This window comes from Eucalyptus grandis, chromosome 4 (assembly GCF_016545825.1).
Source record: "Eucalyptus grandis isolate ANBG69807.140 chromosome 4, ASM1654582v1, whole genome shotgun sequence".
NCBI classification, from domain to species: Eukaryota; Viridiplantae; Streptophyta; class Magnoliopsida; order Myrtales; family Myrtaceae; genus Eucalyptus; species Eucalyptus grandis.
The window spans coordinates 31181172-31193679 of NC_052615.1; the positions used below are offsets into that span (position 1 = coordinate 31181172).

General features: G+C 40.4%; 1 protein-coding gene across 1 annotated transcript; it reads right to left on the bottom strand.

Moving 5' to 3' along the window:
- Positions 1-514: 514 nt before the first annotated feature.
- Positions 515-4093, bottom strand: LOC104441821 (PGR5-like protein 1A, chloroplastic). The gene is made up of 11 exons (XM_010055062.3): positions 3666-4093; positions 2999-3135; positions 2789-2885; positions 2570-2670; positions 2110-2166; positions 1935-2011; positions 1766-1817; positions 1463-1573; positions 1282-1379; positions 1066-1141; positions 515-872 (listed from the first exon to the last, which is right to left on the bottom strand). Exons 1-10 carry the CDS (start codon positions 3874-3876, stop codon positions 1072-1074), a joined length of 1011 nt encoding a protein of 336 aa, XP_010053364.2. The 5' UTR covers positions 3877-4093; the 3' UTR covers positions 515-872; positions 1066-1071.
- Between the last annotated feature and the right edge of the window lie 8415 nt (positions 4094-12508).

The following is a 12508-nucleotide window of genomic DNA, read 5'->3' on the forward strand; positions in this document are numbered from 1 at the left end:
CGTGGTCGCAAGTTTTCTACGATGCATATGTTTAGGGTTCGAGAAGGGGCAAAAATTAGGAACATGATCAAAACCCCAAAAAGAAAGTGTTCGAAAGTTGCAATTAGTATTTCTTGGCTTATTTTGCTCAAGCAACGGAAAGTGAATGTATCTTATAATGTGGCAATTGTTTAAATTTGTTCAGCTTTTCAATCGATACTGAATCACGAGTCAGGTTAGATCTGAAGCCGAAAGCCAGGAACTAGATAGAGAAGCCATCGTCGCAAAGTAGAAGCTAGTTATTCGGCCACAGGTTAGGAGGAGACTACGCTGTTGTCATCACATATTGTTGCCTTCTTCTTGGTTTCGATATTTAGATAAAATTTGATCTGTGACGGAAGCTTGAGTAAAATTCAAATTCTTAATCTTATCTGAACTTCATTGGGATTACTCAATGACATGCTAATGAGAAAAGGAAACCCAAAGCTGAAGTTCAAGAAACTTCCTGTAACCAAGCTACTTCTGTGTACCAGTCTCAAAGAGAAAGCGAGAAGTTGAAGAATTATTATGGCAAACTGAGGCTGAAGTACGAGAACTTTTAGATACATGATCTTTCATCCAAAAACCATTTGTACGCTCTTTTCTCGGTGCTAATTAAGATGCTATCATAGGTATTTACTGGCAGCATGTAACTGAAATTCGACATATTAACATCACTCGCAATTAATCATTGTTATACTGACAGATATTGTACAACTGTCTTGTTTCTTTCTCCTCAAAACCAAGGTCATGACGCGGTAGCAATTTTCTCGGCTTTCCATAACACGGTGCATGTTGAATCTGAATCTCGCACAGGCACGTTCATCTTGTAAACACTTGAGCTATAATTGACCCTGCGTAATGATGAGGGAATCGGAACTATTGAGCACTACTATCTGAATTTGATGCAAAAAGGAACGGCAAAGAAGAATGAGGGGGGGGGTTGGTTTGGAATGGTCTGTGAGGATATTACAGCGCGGACTTCCGTCAGAAAACCTGACAGGGTTAGGAAAGAAAACGAAAAGCTTGAGCGCTTAAGTTACATACCTCTCATCAAGCTTGGCTTCCCTCGGGCAACGTAATCAACCGTGTTTTCTTGTCATACACCAGTTCAGTTCCGCAGCTGAAGCAAAAAAAGAATAAATTAAAATACCGGCATGGACCATAGAGAACTAGTAATTACTTGATCGGAAAAACAGTGGAAAGCAGAGTGAAGGATGCGGTAAAACATAGCACAGGTCGAGAAAATATCTTCCAACTCACTTTGAGCATTTAATATTGTTAGTTGTACCACCGTTAGAGATGGACAGTATGGTGCCAAAGAAGGAGACATTCTCTGTGCCGCAGTTGGGGCAGGCACCCTGCAATCCCAATAATCCTTATGTACAGTTCCATTATAAAGATTGCTGAAAATGTTAAGTGATGGATTATGATGAAGCTTGACCTTTAAGATGAGCGAGTCTTTCACAATCACATTCGTCAGTGATAGAGCCAGCCAGACTATGACTGGCACAGCCGCAAACCATGTGAAAATGAAACTATATGGCTCCGGCAGCTGGAGGAGTGAAATAAAAAGTAAGTAATATAGAGTCACAACATGGAAGCTGTGAGATATCGAATATTAAGCTCTTCTGAAGGGAAAAATAACGGAGACAGCGTGAGCTACAAGTCCACTGAAGCAAGCAGCTATTTCAATAGACCAACAGCTGCAGAAATAAAGGGACAAAAAGAAACGATTCCCGATTACCTCCAAAAGATATGTGATCTCAAATCCAGTTATATCATCCAGGAAGAAGAACCTTAAAGACCACGAAAGAGCGGGTTAGGAGGAAAATGAACTCCGTTGGCAAAATGGGAGTAACGTGAAATGATCTTCAGGTTACAAACAGATGTTGGTGAAACGAAATTCTACTTACAGTCCAAGCGCAACAACAGTCGCTGGGACATTCAACAGCAACATCTTGAAGTAATCAACAGAAAGGTCACTGTAGACCTATCATGGGAGGATTAGTCAGTAATGCCTGAGCCTATTGGAGGAAAGAATATACCGAGTACTCAAAAAGGAGAGGGAAACACAGAAGAAAGATAAACCTTTCGGCTGCGGAGACTGCATCGTGGGCCTTCGACAACGATTTCGCTTCCCTCAGTCTACCAAAAAAAAAAAAAAAAAAAAAGCAGAGGCGATGAAACACATATTTTATTGGAAGGACAAGAAGGAAGGATAAAGCATGCAAAGTTTTGCTTAATCTTGATTATCACCCCCAACATGCAGTTTCTGTTGAAGAAGCAAGCAAGTTTCACATTCCAAACACAGTTCATGGTCCAAACAGGGATATAACATATTGTCTGTGGTATGGATGTTCATATTTCTATATGGAGCAAGGTGGTGCAGATGCTCATTGAATGAAGCTGCATCAATGGCTTATCGAACACGCTGCACCAGTTCTGTCACTCAATGTGCAATCTTAATGGCTATCTATCCTCAGAAACAGAGAAGCTGATGATACTAGCATCTATAGCTGCATTCCAAACTGAGAATTATGATAGTGACCTTCAGTTTCAATTTCAGGTCGTCATATTCTTGATCACTCATAATTGGATTGCCAGACACGTAGGCCATTGAAGCTTCCAAAAATTTTTGCTCAGCAGAAGCTGCATCACACATGATGCGAAGAAGTCAGCGAAAGTGCATCCGATAGGTTTCGACAAACAATATGATGATTATGCAACAGTTGAATTGTCTGGCTCAATCACTCATTTCGGAGTATACATAGCATGACAACGCTGCTTCCTTCCCACATGAGCTCCTCCTTGAGATTGTCAAATTCCTCGTTCGACATGACTGCTTTCCCTTCATAGTAAAATGCCTGTATAACAGCAGCAAATAGTGTATGTATACGGCGAAACAATGCATACCATAAAAAATAGATCTCATAGGGAAGAAAAAAAAAAATCGAAAGGTACTCAGGTTCTTCCATACTTGCATTGCTTGAAGAAAGTCTTGTTCAAGTTCACCAATGGACTTCTTCTCTTTCTTGTCTATGCTGCAATATGGCAGAACATTGCTATCTTCGACATCGGACTCTCCCTCTTCTACCTTGCCCTCTTCTACCTTGCCTGAGAAGTGCTCAAAGGTCAAAACGAGAGCCGCCTGTTAGCCATAATCAGACATTGCCAAGCTAAAATCTATCTACGCCCAGGAAGCCTTCTATCATCCCAATTGACTCGTGGCGACTTCAGTTTTGGCAAACATGATTTTCGAGAATGACCCAGACCAGCCAATACGGTGATCTCAGACCGCTAGCTGATATGTAATCAGATCATGAGGACTTAACTGATTCACTTTCATCAATCTCTAAAAATGCGTGACCAATTTCTCCAAAAGAACCTATGAAAACAGACGATGTCGCGATTTGTATCATATAAATCAGCCATCCGACTTTTAAATGGAAAGCAAAATGAGTCCACATCCTAGAGCTCTGATGGGAAGCCGCACAGCTCCTATCTTCGCCGTGATCCTGACTAATTTTGTGTCGCGCATAAAATTTCTGAACCGCCGCATCAGTAAATCACAAGCTACAACTCTCAAAAACTCAAGAGGCACGAAATCATGCCATCGGAATTAAGGGGTCTACGACCATACTGACCTTGTTGATCAGCAGTAGCCTTCACCGGGATCACGAGGACACGCCCCCGGACCCCCAGCTGCCGTCCATCGAAGGGTCGGGCCCTCGAAGAAGAGGAAGAACATGACGCCGCGCCGGAAACGGACGACCCGAAAGCAATCGAGGGCTTCCGAGCGGGCCTAGTGAACAGACGGTGGCATGTCAGGGTAGCCCCTAACTTGGTGGTGGCCATGTCCAAATACCAAGTCAAGGGAGAAGCTCGGCTTGTACGTGGTGTGAAGCGAAGAAACTGAACAGGCCAGGAAGATCAGCGTTAATTGACGGCCAATTCATCGTTTCTTTTATTGCATCTCGCATTTCTTGAGTTGATATTTGGAGGGAAAGAGAGACAGATTGTGAAGATAAGGTGGCGGAGCAACGTGTGGAGGGAAATGCAACGGCAACTTTGTCCCTTTGCCTTCGAAAGACCAAACGGTAATTTTCACTGGTAACCTCAGGCTGCCATGTCATGACGTTTGTGATTTTAAGGAACCCGGAATTGGATGGAAGGAGGACACGTGGATAGATCCCATCGACCGCATCCATCGACTGGATGACACGTGGGTCGTCTTGGGCTAGATTTGATCTTTCAAAGAATTCATGGGATTCTTCATTGATCTTATAAGCATACATGGGCCTATATGTCCGATTTCTCAAAAGAGAAAAGTCATTTATTTTTTTTGAGTAAATACCACAAAAAACTTCAAATTATACTCATTGTAACACGAATACCCCAATCTTTTCTTGTGTAATAAAAAATCCTAAATTTGTTCACTATAACATAAATACTCCGAACTTTTTTTTTTTTAATGAAAAAAATCCCAACCTATACATATGTGACGTGTATATATATCATCTATTTAAATTATATTGAGGATGCATTTGTTATGCTGGTATAAATTTAGGATTTTTTATGACACAAAATATAGTCATGAAAAAAATTTCATGATACTTATGTTATTGTAAACATAATTTGAGGTTTTTCGTGATATTAATCTTTATTTTTGGGCGGGTTCTGGTTTTAAGTGAATTTGGGTTTGGTTTGATTTAGATTTGTTCTGGGCTTACTTTGGTCTATATGAGTTTGGGCTGAATTCGATTTTGGCAGATTGGGCTCAACATAGGTGTAATCTGAATTGGGCTCATTAAGTTAGAAGTGGAGACGGGCCGAATATAAAAGCCCGAATTTTGCCCATCTTTGGACTGGGCTCCTGGGCCAGCCTCATCCCTATTTGCGAAATTATTAAAAATTAAATAAAAAATTTCCGAAAAAAAGAGGAAAAAGTTCAGAAATTACATTTTGTTTAGTTTGGTTAGATTTCTAGCGTTAGTACTAGTGTAGGGTTAGTATTATATTTTCCTAAAATTATAATGAAAAGGTGAAAACTTTGGATAAAAAATTAAACTCAAAATTGAACGAGCTTGTAAGGCTTCATAATAGGGTTTTGAATGTTCTTAGAAATAAATATTAAGTCGTTGTTTATGTATTTTCATTTCGATTTTTCTTAATTGTGCACTTTTGATACATTGATTGTCATCTTCATTTTTAGCTTGGTTAGGATAAACCTTAAGATCGTGATAAACCCAAATATATTGCACGAACATTTAGCAGATGAGAACATTAGGACTCATGTTTATTGAAAAAAACTACATGAATGCCTTAGTTAATAAATAATCAAATTTAGGTACCAAATGGACACTAGTAAATACTAATGTAATTAAGTTCTTGACTGAAGATTTTTTATTGCGTAAAAAATGAGGTATTCTCACAAGTTTTACTTAGTTTCTAGCTGACTCCAGTAAGCTAATCACAACTCCTCATACAAAATACTCATAGGGTCAATTAAAGCTAAAGGTGTCAAAATGAGTCTTAAGTCCATATATGACCCATTTACATCATAAATGAGTCATATATGAGTCACTTAAATTTCAAAGTAGGTCATATATGGGTCATTTACATTTTGAAAAGACTAGTAAATGGGTCTTAAATGGGTTGGACTTAAAAGCTATTTCCAACCCAAGCCTCACACTCTATTCTCTCCTTTAACTTTATAAAAATGTTTTTTAATATAAAAATCAAAATTATATTTTTATATTTTTTTTATTTTTTTCTTTCTTTCTTATTCCTCCTTCCTTAGTTAGTGGGGCGTTTGTTTTCATTTCTTTTTTTTTTTTTAAACAAATTTTCTATTTTTTTTTGTTCCCTGAACAAAAAAAGGAACAAAACGCGTTTGGGTGCGTTTTTGTTCCAAAATTGTTTTTTTGTTCCCAAAACACATCCAAACATAAACAAGAAACAAAAAAAATTGTTTCTTGTTTCAAACAAACATTTTAGAAACACATTTCTTCTTATTTTTTCTTCTTCTTTTTTTTCTTTTTTTTTCTTTCTTTTTCTTTGGCCGGTCCGCGACCGACCTCGCCGGGGCCGGCGATGCCGCCGAGGGCCGGCGACGCCGTTGGGGGCCGGCGTACTCGCCGGAGCGTCAGCTGGCTCCGGCGAGGCCGAGCGTTGCCGGCCCTTGGCGAAGCTCCGCTCGCTTTGGCCGGGTGAGCTCACCCGGATCCAACGAGCCCGACCTCGCCTCAAACCGGCCGGCGAGGCTCGGCGTCGCCGGGCCACCGCTGCCTCGGCTCCCGGCGGTGGCCCGGTGAGGCCGAGCCTCGCCGGCCGCCGGCAAGTGGCTCGGGCTCGCCGGATCCGGGCGAGCTTGAGCTCGCCCAACCAAGGCGAGCCCGACCTCGCGCCGGCCGGGCGAGCTCGATCTCGCCCAGATCCGGCGAGGCCGAGCTCGCCCGGCGGCCGGCGAGGCTCGACGTCGCCGGCCACCGCCAAGTCGGCTCCCGGCGGTGGCCCTAAGGAGGCCGAGCCTCGCCGGCCGCCGGGCGAGGGGCCGGGCGAGCTCGATCTCGCCCGATCCTGAGCGAGGCCGAGCTCGCCTTGGCGAGGCTCGGCTGGCGAGGCTTGGTGTCGCCTGGTAGTGGCCGGGACACCGAGCGAGGGCGGTGAGCCTCGTGGGTCGGGCGAGGCCGCCGGCCAAAAGAAAAAAAAAAAAAAAGGAAAAAGAAAAAAAAAAAAAAAAAGAAAAAAAGGAAAAATAAATAAGAAAATAAGAAAGAAAATAGAAAAATATTAAAAATAAAAGAAATAAAAAAATTATACAAATTTACCAAACGTGTTTCGTTTATTTTTTATTCACGGAATAAGTTTACCAAACACGTTTTTTTGTTCAAAAATTGTTCCTCTGAACGAAACACTTTTTTCTATTTCTGTTCCTCAACAATTTTTAAACAAATGTTACCAAACACGCCCTTAGTGGCTAACACAACAATGGCCAGTGACTCGACCAAGTGAGACTTGAGCTCATTAGATCTGGCAAGACTCAAGCTTGTTAGCATCGAGCAAGCTCAACCTCGCCCGTGGCCGATTACTTGCCATCATTGTGGCCAGCAAGAGATCGAAGAAGAAGAAAAAGGAAAAAGAAAAGAGAAAAAGAAAAAAATTAAAAAATTAAAAATATGATTTTAAAATGAATAAAAAATAATTAAAAATTCGATTTTTTTAAAAATATTTTTTTTAAAAAAATTATAAAATTGTCCATTAAATTTGCATTGCATTAAAATGTTTTAGCAATACAATTTAAAAAAAATATCATAGCAATAAGTTTTCTTATGTTTAGTTAAAGGTTTTTCAAATTTTTTATTGTTTACTTTACTTTTTAAATTTGATAGAAGGTTTATATGGGTGGGAGCGGATCAACCTAAAATATGGGTTAGGTTGGATATGGATCCGGTAAAGTATGAGTTACGAAATTTACAATGTATGAAAATGAGTCAAAACGGATTAAATAAGTTAATATAGGTTAGACCATTTTCGATCTGACCCAAACCTGACCCAACTCACTCTTTTAACGGCCTTAATTAAAGCTAAAATTGAATATTCTAACGTTGCACAAGGTATGGGCTTAAAAACGCCCATGCCTAATTGAGGTTGTGGGCTCCTCTCTCAAGCGATACCCCTAAACCTAAGTCCTTTTCGCCTTTGGACGAAAAGGTAGGTCGAGACAATGTTTAGAAAAACGAATGAAACTTGAGCTTGTCTAGGATCTATATTGGTCAAGGTTCAACAACTTAATTAGGAAATTGCTAGGAACTCTTCATTGAAAGACTTTCAAAATCTTATGTAGACCTTGTTGACACCTAAATTTTGGCGACCCGATTGGTCATTTATGGCACAAAAATTAGGGGTTAATTTTAACCCCTACAAAAAAATTAATCACTTAATTGCATATCATATAATTTTAGATGCATTTATTTATTATTGGGCTGGTGATGAATGGGCCTGAATTGGTGGTTATGAGCTTTAAAATTGACAAGTTGAGCTAAGCTCATGGAAAGAGGGAATTAGCCCGAGCCCGTTATTTTCTGATGACTGAAAATTAACTTATGAGGTTGGCAATTTAGAGTTAGAGCCTCAATTGAAAAATATAACATATTCAAGAGGCTAGAGCTCTCAAGGGCCGAAGCTCTCTTTCCTCCGTGGTTCGGATGATTCCATCTCGGTGCTTGGCAGTTCCCTTGATCATTAGCCGTTCCTTGTGTAGCCCCTCATTTGTGAAGTGTGACACCAGTGGTTCCTATTTGGTGTATATACGCTTCGATCAGCATCACAGCGGGTGACCACAATTGAATCAAGAGCAGACGGTGATTGTTGGATTATTCAATGGCCTGGTCGAAGTAAATGACAAGTTTCGAGTGGGGGTTTCTGGTCATGATCTCACGGCTTGAGCAGCAAATTTGGTGACCAAACATTTGGTCAAGCACACGCACGTGAGAATAAGTTCTCCCTATCGCCATCGTTTCTCCGCAATATCTTGTCCCCGCACCTTGAAGTTTTGTTTGCAGATTTCTCAAGCTGCGAGATACTATCACTTATAGCACTCGCGAAGCTCCTCCATGTACGATGGTTTTCCTTGCAAGTTGTTGTCCTGGCAATGCTTTGCGGCTTCAGCAGAGTAGCTATCGGTGGATTGCCTCGGAGGTTCCATACTGAGCTAGTTTCCTGTTTTTCAAGATTCCCCATTAACTACCGGGCCGAGTAACCATCGGACAACCCCTCCTAGTCGACGAAGTCGAGAATCACTGCTGGTCACTTCCACGAGCCATCACTGCAAGCTGCACCTTCCTTGGTCGAGACCCCATAAACGGCCGCATAGAGAATTACCAACCGTCTACCCGTTTCGAAATCAAATTCTCAATTAGATATTCGTGCAATCTATTTATATATTCTCAATAAGGACAGGCGCGGGAATGAGATATCGCAAGCTCATCTTTGCAAGATTCGGAATCGGAAAAATTCTAATCAAGAACTTTTGGCAATATTCGGTCAATTTTTGGGTTGTTGGATGATCTAATGGAAAGGAATTTTTTGCTGATCTTATGAATGTAAACGTGCGGCAGCCGATTCTATTGTTTGTAGGAAAGAAAAGAAATAAAGGAAAGAAAAGGATGCGGATGGGTTACAATTTTTGCATGGTCAAAGGTGAAAGGAACTCAAAAAAGAAATCGTGTCTTGACCATGCAATATGTGATTTTGTTTCGTTTCTTGGTGAGCTCATTTCTTTTGCATATAAAGGGGCGCTCACTTTCGATCAGTGGGGGGATTTCCGAATTTCAGAGAGACACACGTGAGAGAGAGCAGACACAAGGAATCTCAACTAGCTCTTGGCCGAGACGCTCCTTCCACGGCTAGACCTGTGGTCGTGCTTCTGTCTCCATCACCGCTACATCGTGCTGCTGCCCTGGTGAGGTGTCAACGACGGCCAAGCTACTCCCTGCACACGTGCCACCTGAGAAGTCAACCGAGTCCGAGCTGTTACACCCCACCGCACTACTGCTCTGATCGTCATCCCGAGCCTTGTCCGTGACGAGCTATTGCTTGATGATCCTTGCCGAGCTTCCATCCACGCCAGCCTCGAGTAAGACGCTGCTGCTTTCAGTCCGCGTCGCTCCTTCCAGTGCCAACGTGGGTGACGTTGCTGCTGTCACTTATCTAGGGCGTCCTTACTACTTGTGCTGATCCGAGAAGACCCGTATTATGACGACTGAGTTGCCGTGACCTTGCACCAGAAAAATTGTAGCTGCTCCATCCTCCCGTCGACGGCGTTGCTAGTCTCGCATCACACCGAAAGCCTCTTGGCGCTCTTCACATTAAATTTTTTGTGCCTCTGCAGGTTAAGAGGAGAATTCCAAACGGTGGTAAAAAAAGCTCTAGTGGAGTTTATATTAAACTATAGTAAGCCAATCCGAAGAGGGGACGTCTGGCAAACAAGAAAGTCCACTTGAAGACTTTCGGTTGTGTCGGACAAAATCGACGCAGCCCTCACTAAGCCGAGAGCCCTTTCCAGGTCGAGTGCCGCGAGCGATTCCCAAAGCGTTATCGTGAGCCAGCTACCGTGAAGCAAAGATGATCGTGACTCCTACGATCTGATACCCGTCTAGACTAGGAAACAACAATCAAGGTAGGTACAATTCCCATCTAAATTAATTCTTGAATATTTCCTTTGCTCAATTGAGGTATTGCATTCTTGATTAAACCCCCGAATGATGTTATCTTGTCCCATGTTTCCCGAATAGTATTTCAAATTAGGGAAATCTTCTTAATTTCGCAATGTATATATGATTGATGGTCCGATTTCACGCTCGAAATACGACCTGCGATCGTACGGAAAAATCACCAATCCGATCTCACGCTCAAGATACGATTCATGATTTTATTTAAAAATTGGCTAATTTGATTTCATGCGCGAGATACGATTCGTTAATTTATTTCCCAAAATTAAATGGACATGGGTGATATCTTGCTTGATTTGTTGCCGTGCTGTTCTTGATGTCCTTATTTGTTTGCTCTCGTAAAAGAAAAAATATTTGAGTTATATTAGATGCATGTTAGGATATTACTTGTTTTAGGGTTTGCATATTTAGAATATGAATTTAAAAAAAAAAAATCAAAAATCAAAATCAAATCAATCAATTTAGGTTGTTAGATTTTTAACTTGGATTGCTTGTTTAATTATTTGGCAATTTTAAATTTCGAAATTAATTAAAAAAACAAAACACAAAAAAATCATCATTGATATGTCATGTAGAATTAAGGCATTCTTTATATAAGGATAAAATTGCATGTTTCATTTTAAGTTTAGATTTTTTTTTTTTTTTTTTAAATAGATTGCATCTTAGGCTAGAGATTGCTAGGTTAAGGTAATATCTTAGTTTAAATTAGGATTTAGTCTGACCTGATCCTTAATATAAGCTGGATAAAATTTTAATCTAAATAGTTAATCTTTGCATTTTTCTTAATTTCGAATTTCATAAAAAATAAAAATGTCTTAGAATAAATTAGTTCCATTCTCTAGGATAGATTGCATTTTTTAGGAAAAATAAAAAATGTCATGTAAATGTCATATATGATTAGATTCATGAAATGCACGTCATTAGAGATTGTTATTACGTCCATTTAATTAGAAATTGCATGTCATTAGAATTAGGTCATTTAGTTATATTGTATCGCATAAAGCATGATTCTCATTAATTAAGTGAAAACAAAAAAAAGAAATTGCGTGTTAATTAGAAATCATATCTAGGATTGTCAATGTGAATTTTGATCTAATAACACGGATGCTTTCGTTGCTATGAGGTAAGTTTTGCAATTTATTCATTACTTTTCTTGGATGTTAAATTGGTGGTTTGCGTACCCGTATGATCGCCTCACATGTTAGTAAAATAGCTTAAAATTAATTCAAGATGCTTGCCAAACATTTTTTTTTCAAAATAAAAGAGAAAGGTACTGAAAGGGCGTTAGAGAAATTTAGTGTAACCAAGTCCCCAACTCATAAATCTCTGGTTTGTAAGAGTAAAGTAAATTTCCCGTTACTTTACTTGAGTTTCTAATCGACCCACCAAAAATAGATTAGTGGTGACTTTTAATTAAAAATCAATTGTATGTTAAGAACTTGAACCTAAGTTGCGAATTGGTATGGGCTTGTGAGAGTCCGAGTTAAGTCTAGGCTTAACAATCCATTAGCCAAACCCTAGGTGGTTCATACCCGAAAATCCGGTTGCGACAGCTTGACAACTCCACTGGGGACTTGAGTTGAAACTCTTAGCGGACTTTGGCCAATTTCTTTTTGAAAAAATATTTTTGTTTGGCAGCGAGGATTCCAAGTACGTCCTTAACATTTAAGGTATTAAATGTTCTTGCAGATTGGGAGGTATAAGGGGAGTAGTGATTGTTAATCCTTGTCTTGTAGGTTGGAGTTGGGGGTGAATGTTTTGAATTCAAATTATTGAAGTGTTGTTTGATATAAACTGTTGTGCATGCCTTGCATTTGCACTACACTATTGCACACACAACCCACCGCCGGACTTGTGCCGCATAGGATCATTTAGGATGGTGTTGAGATGGATACCACTCCGACCGCATGCTCACGGTACGAGTCGCCCATCTCAATCCCGAAATTTCTTTCATGGTGTCAAGAGTACCCACCTCGGTTCGCATGCCCGCGACTCGGGTCGGCTCTTTGACCAAACCAGAGTCATGAGGACTCGACATAGTCCACAAACCCATGGCTAATTTGATCATCCTTGTGGCTCCACCTTGTTAAGCTTATAGACTAGAAATCGAGCCACTTATCATGCACATGTCTATGTGATTGTCATTGATTTTCCTTGGTGAAGTAAGTCTTCTATCCCTATGCCACACAATTTATTTTGTCGTGTTTTTGGTCCATCCATGACAATCTAGGTTAGCCATTTGATCTAATTCCTTT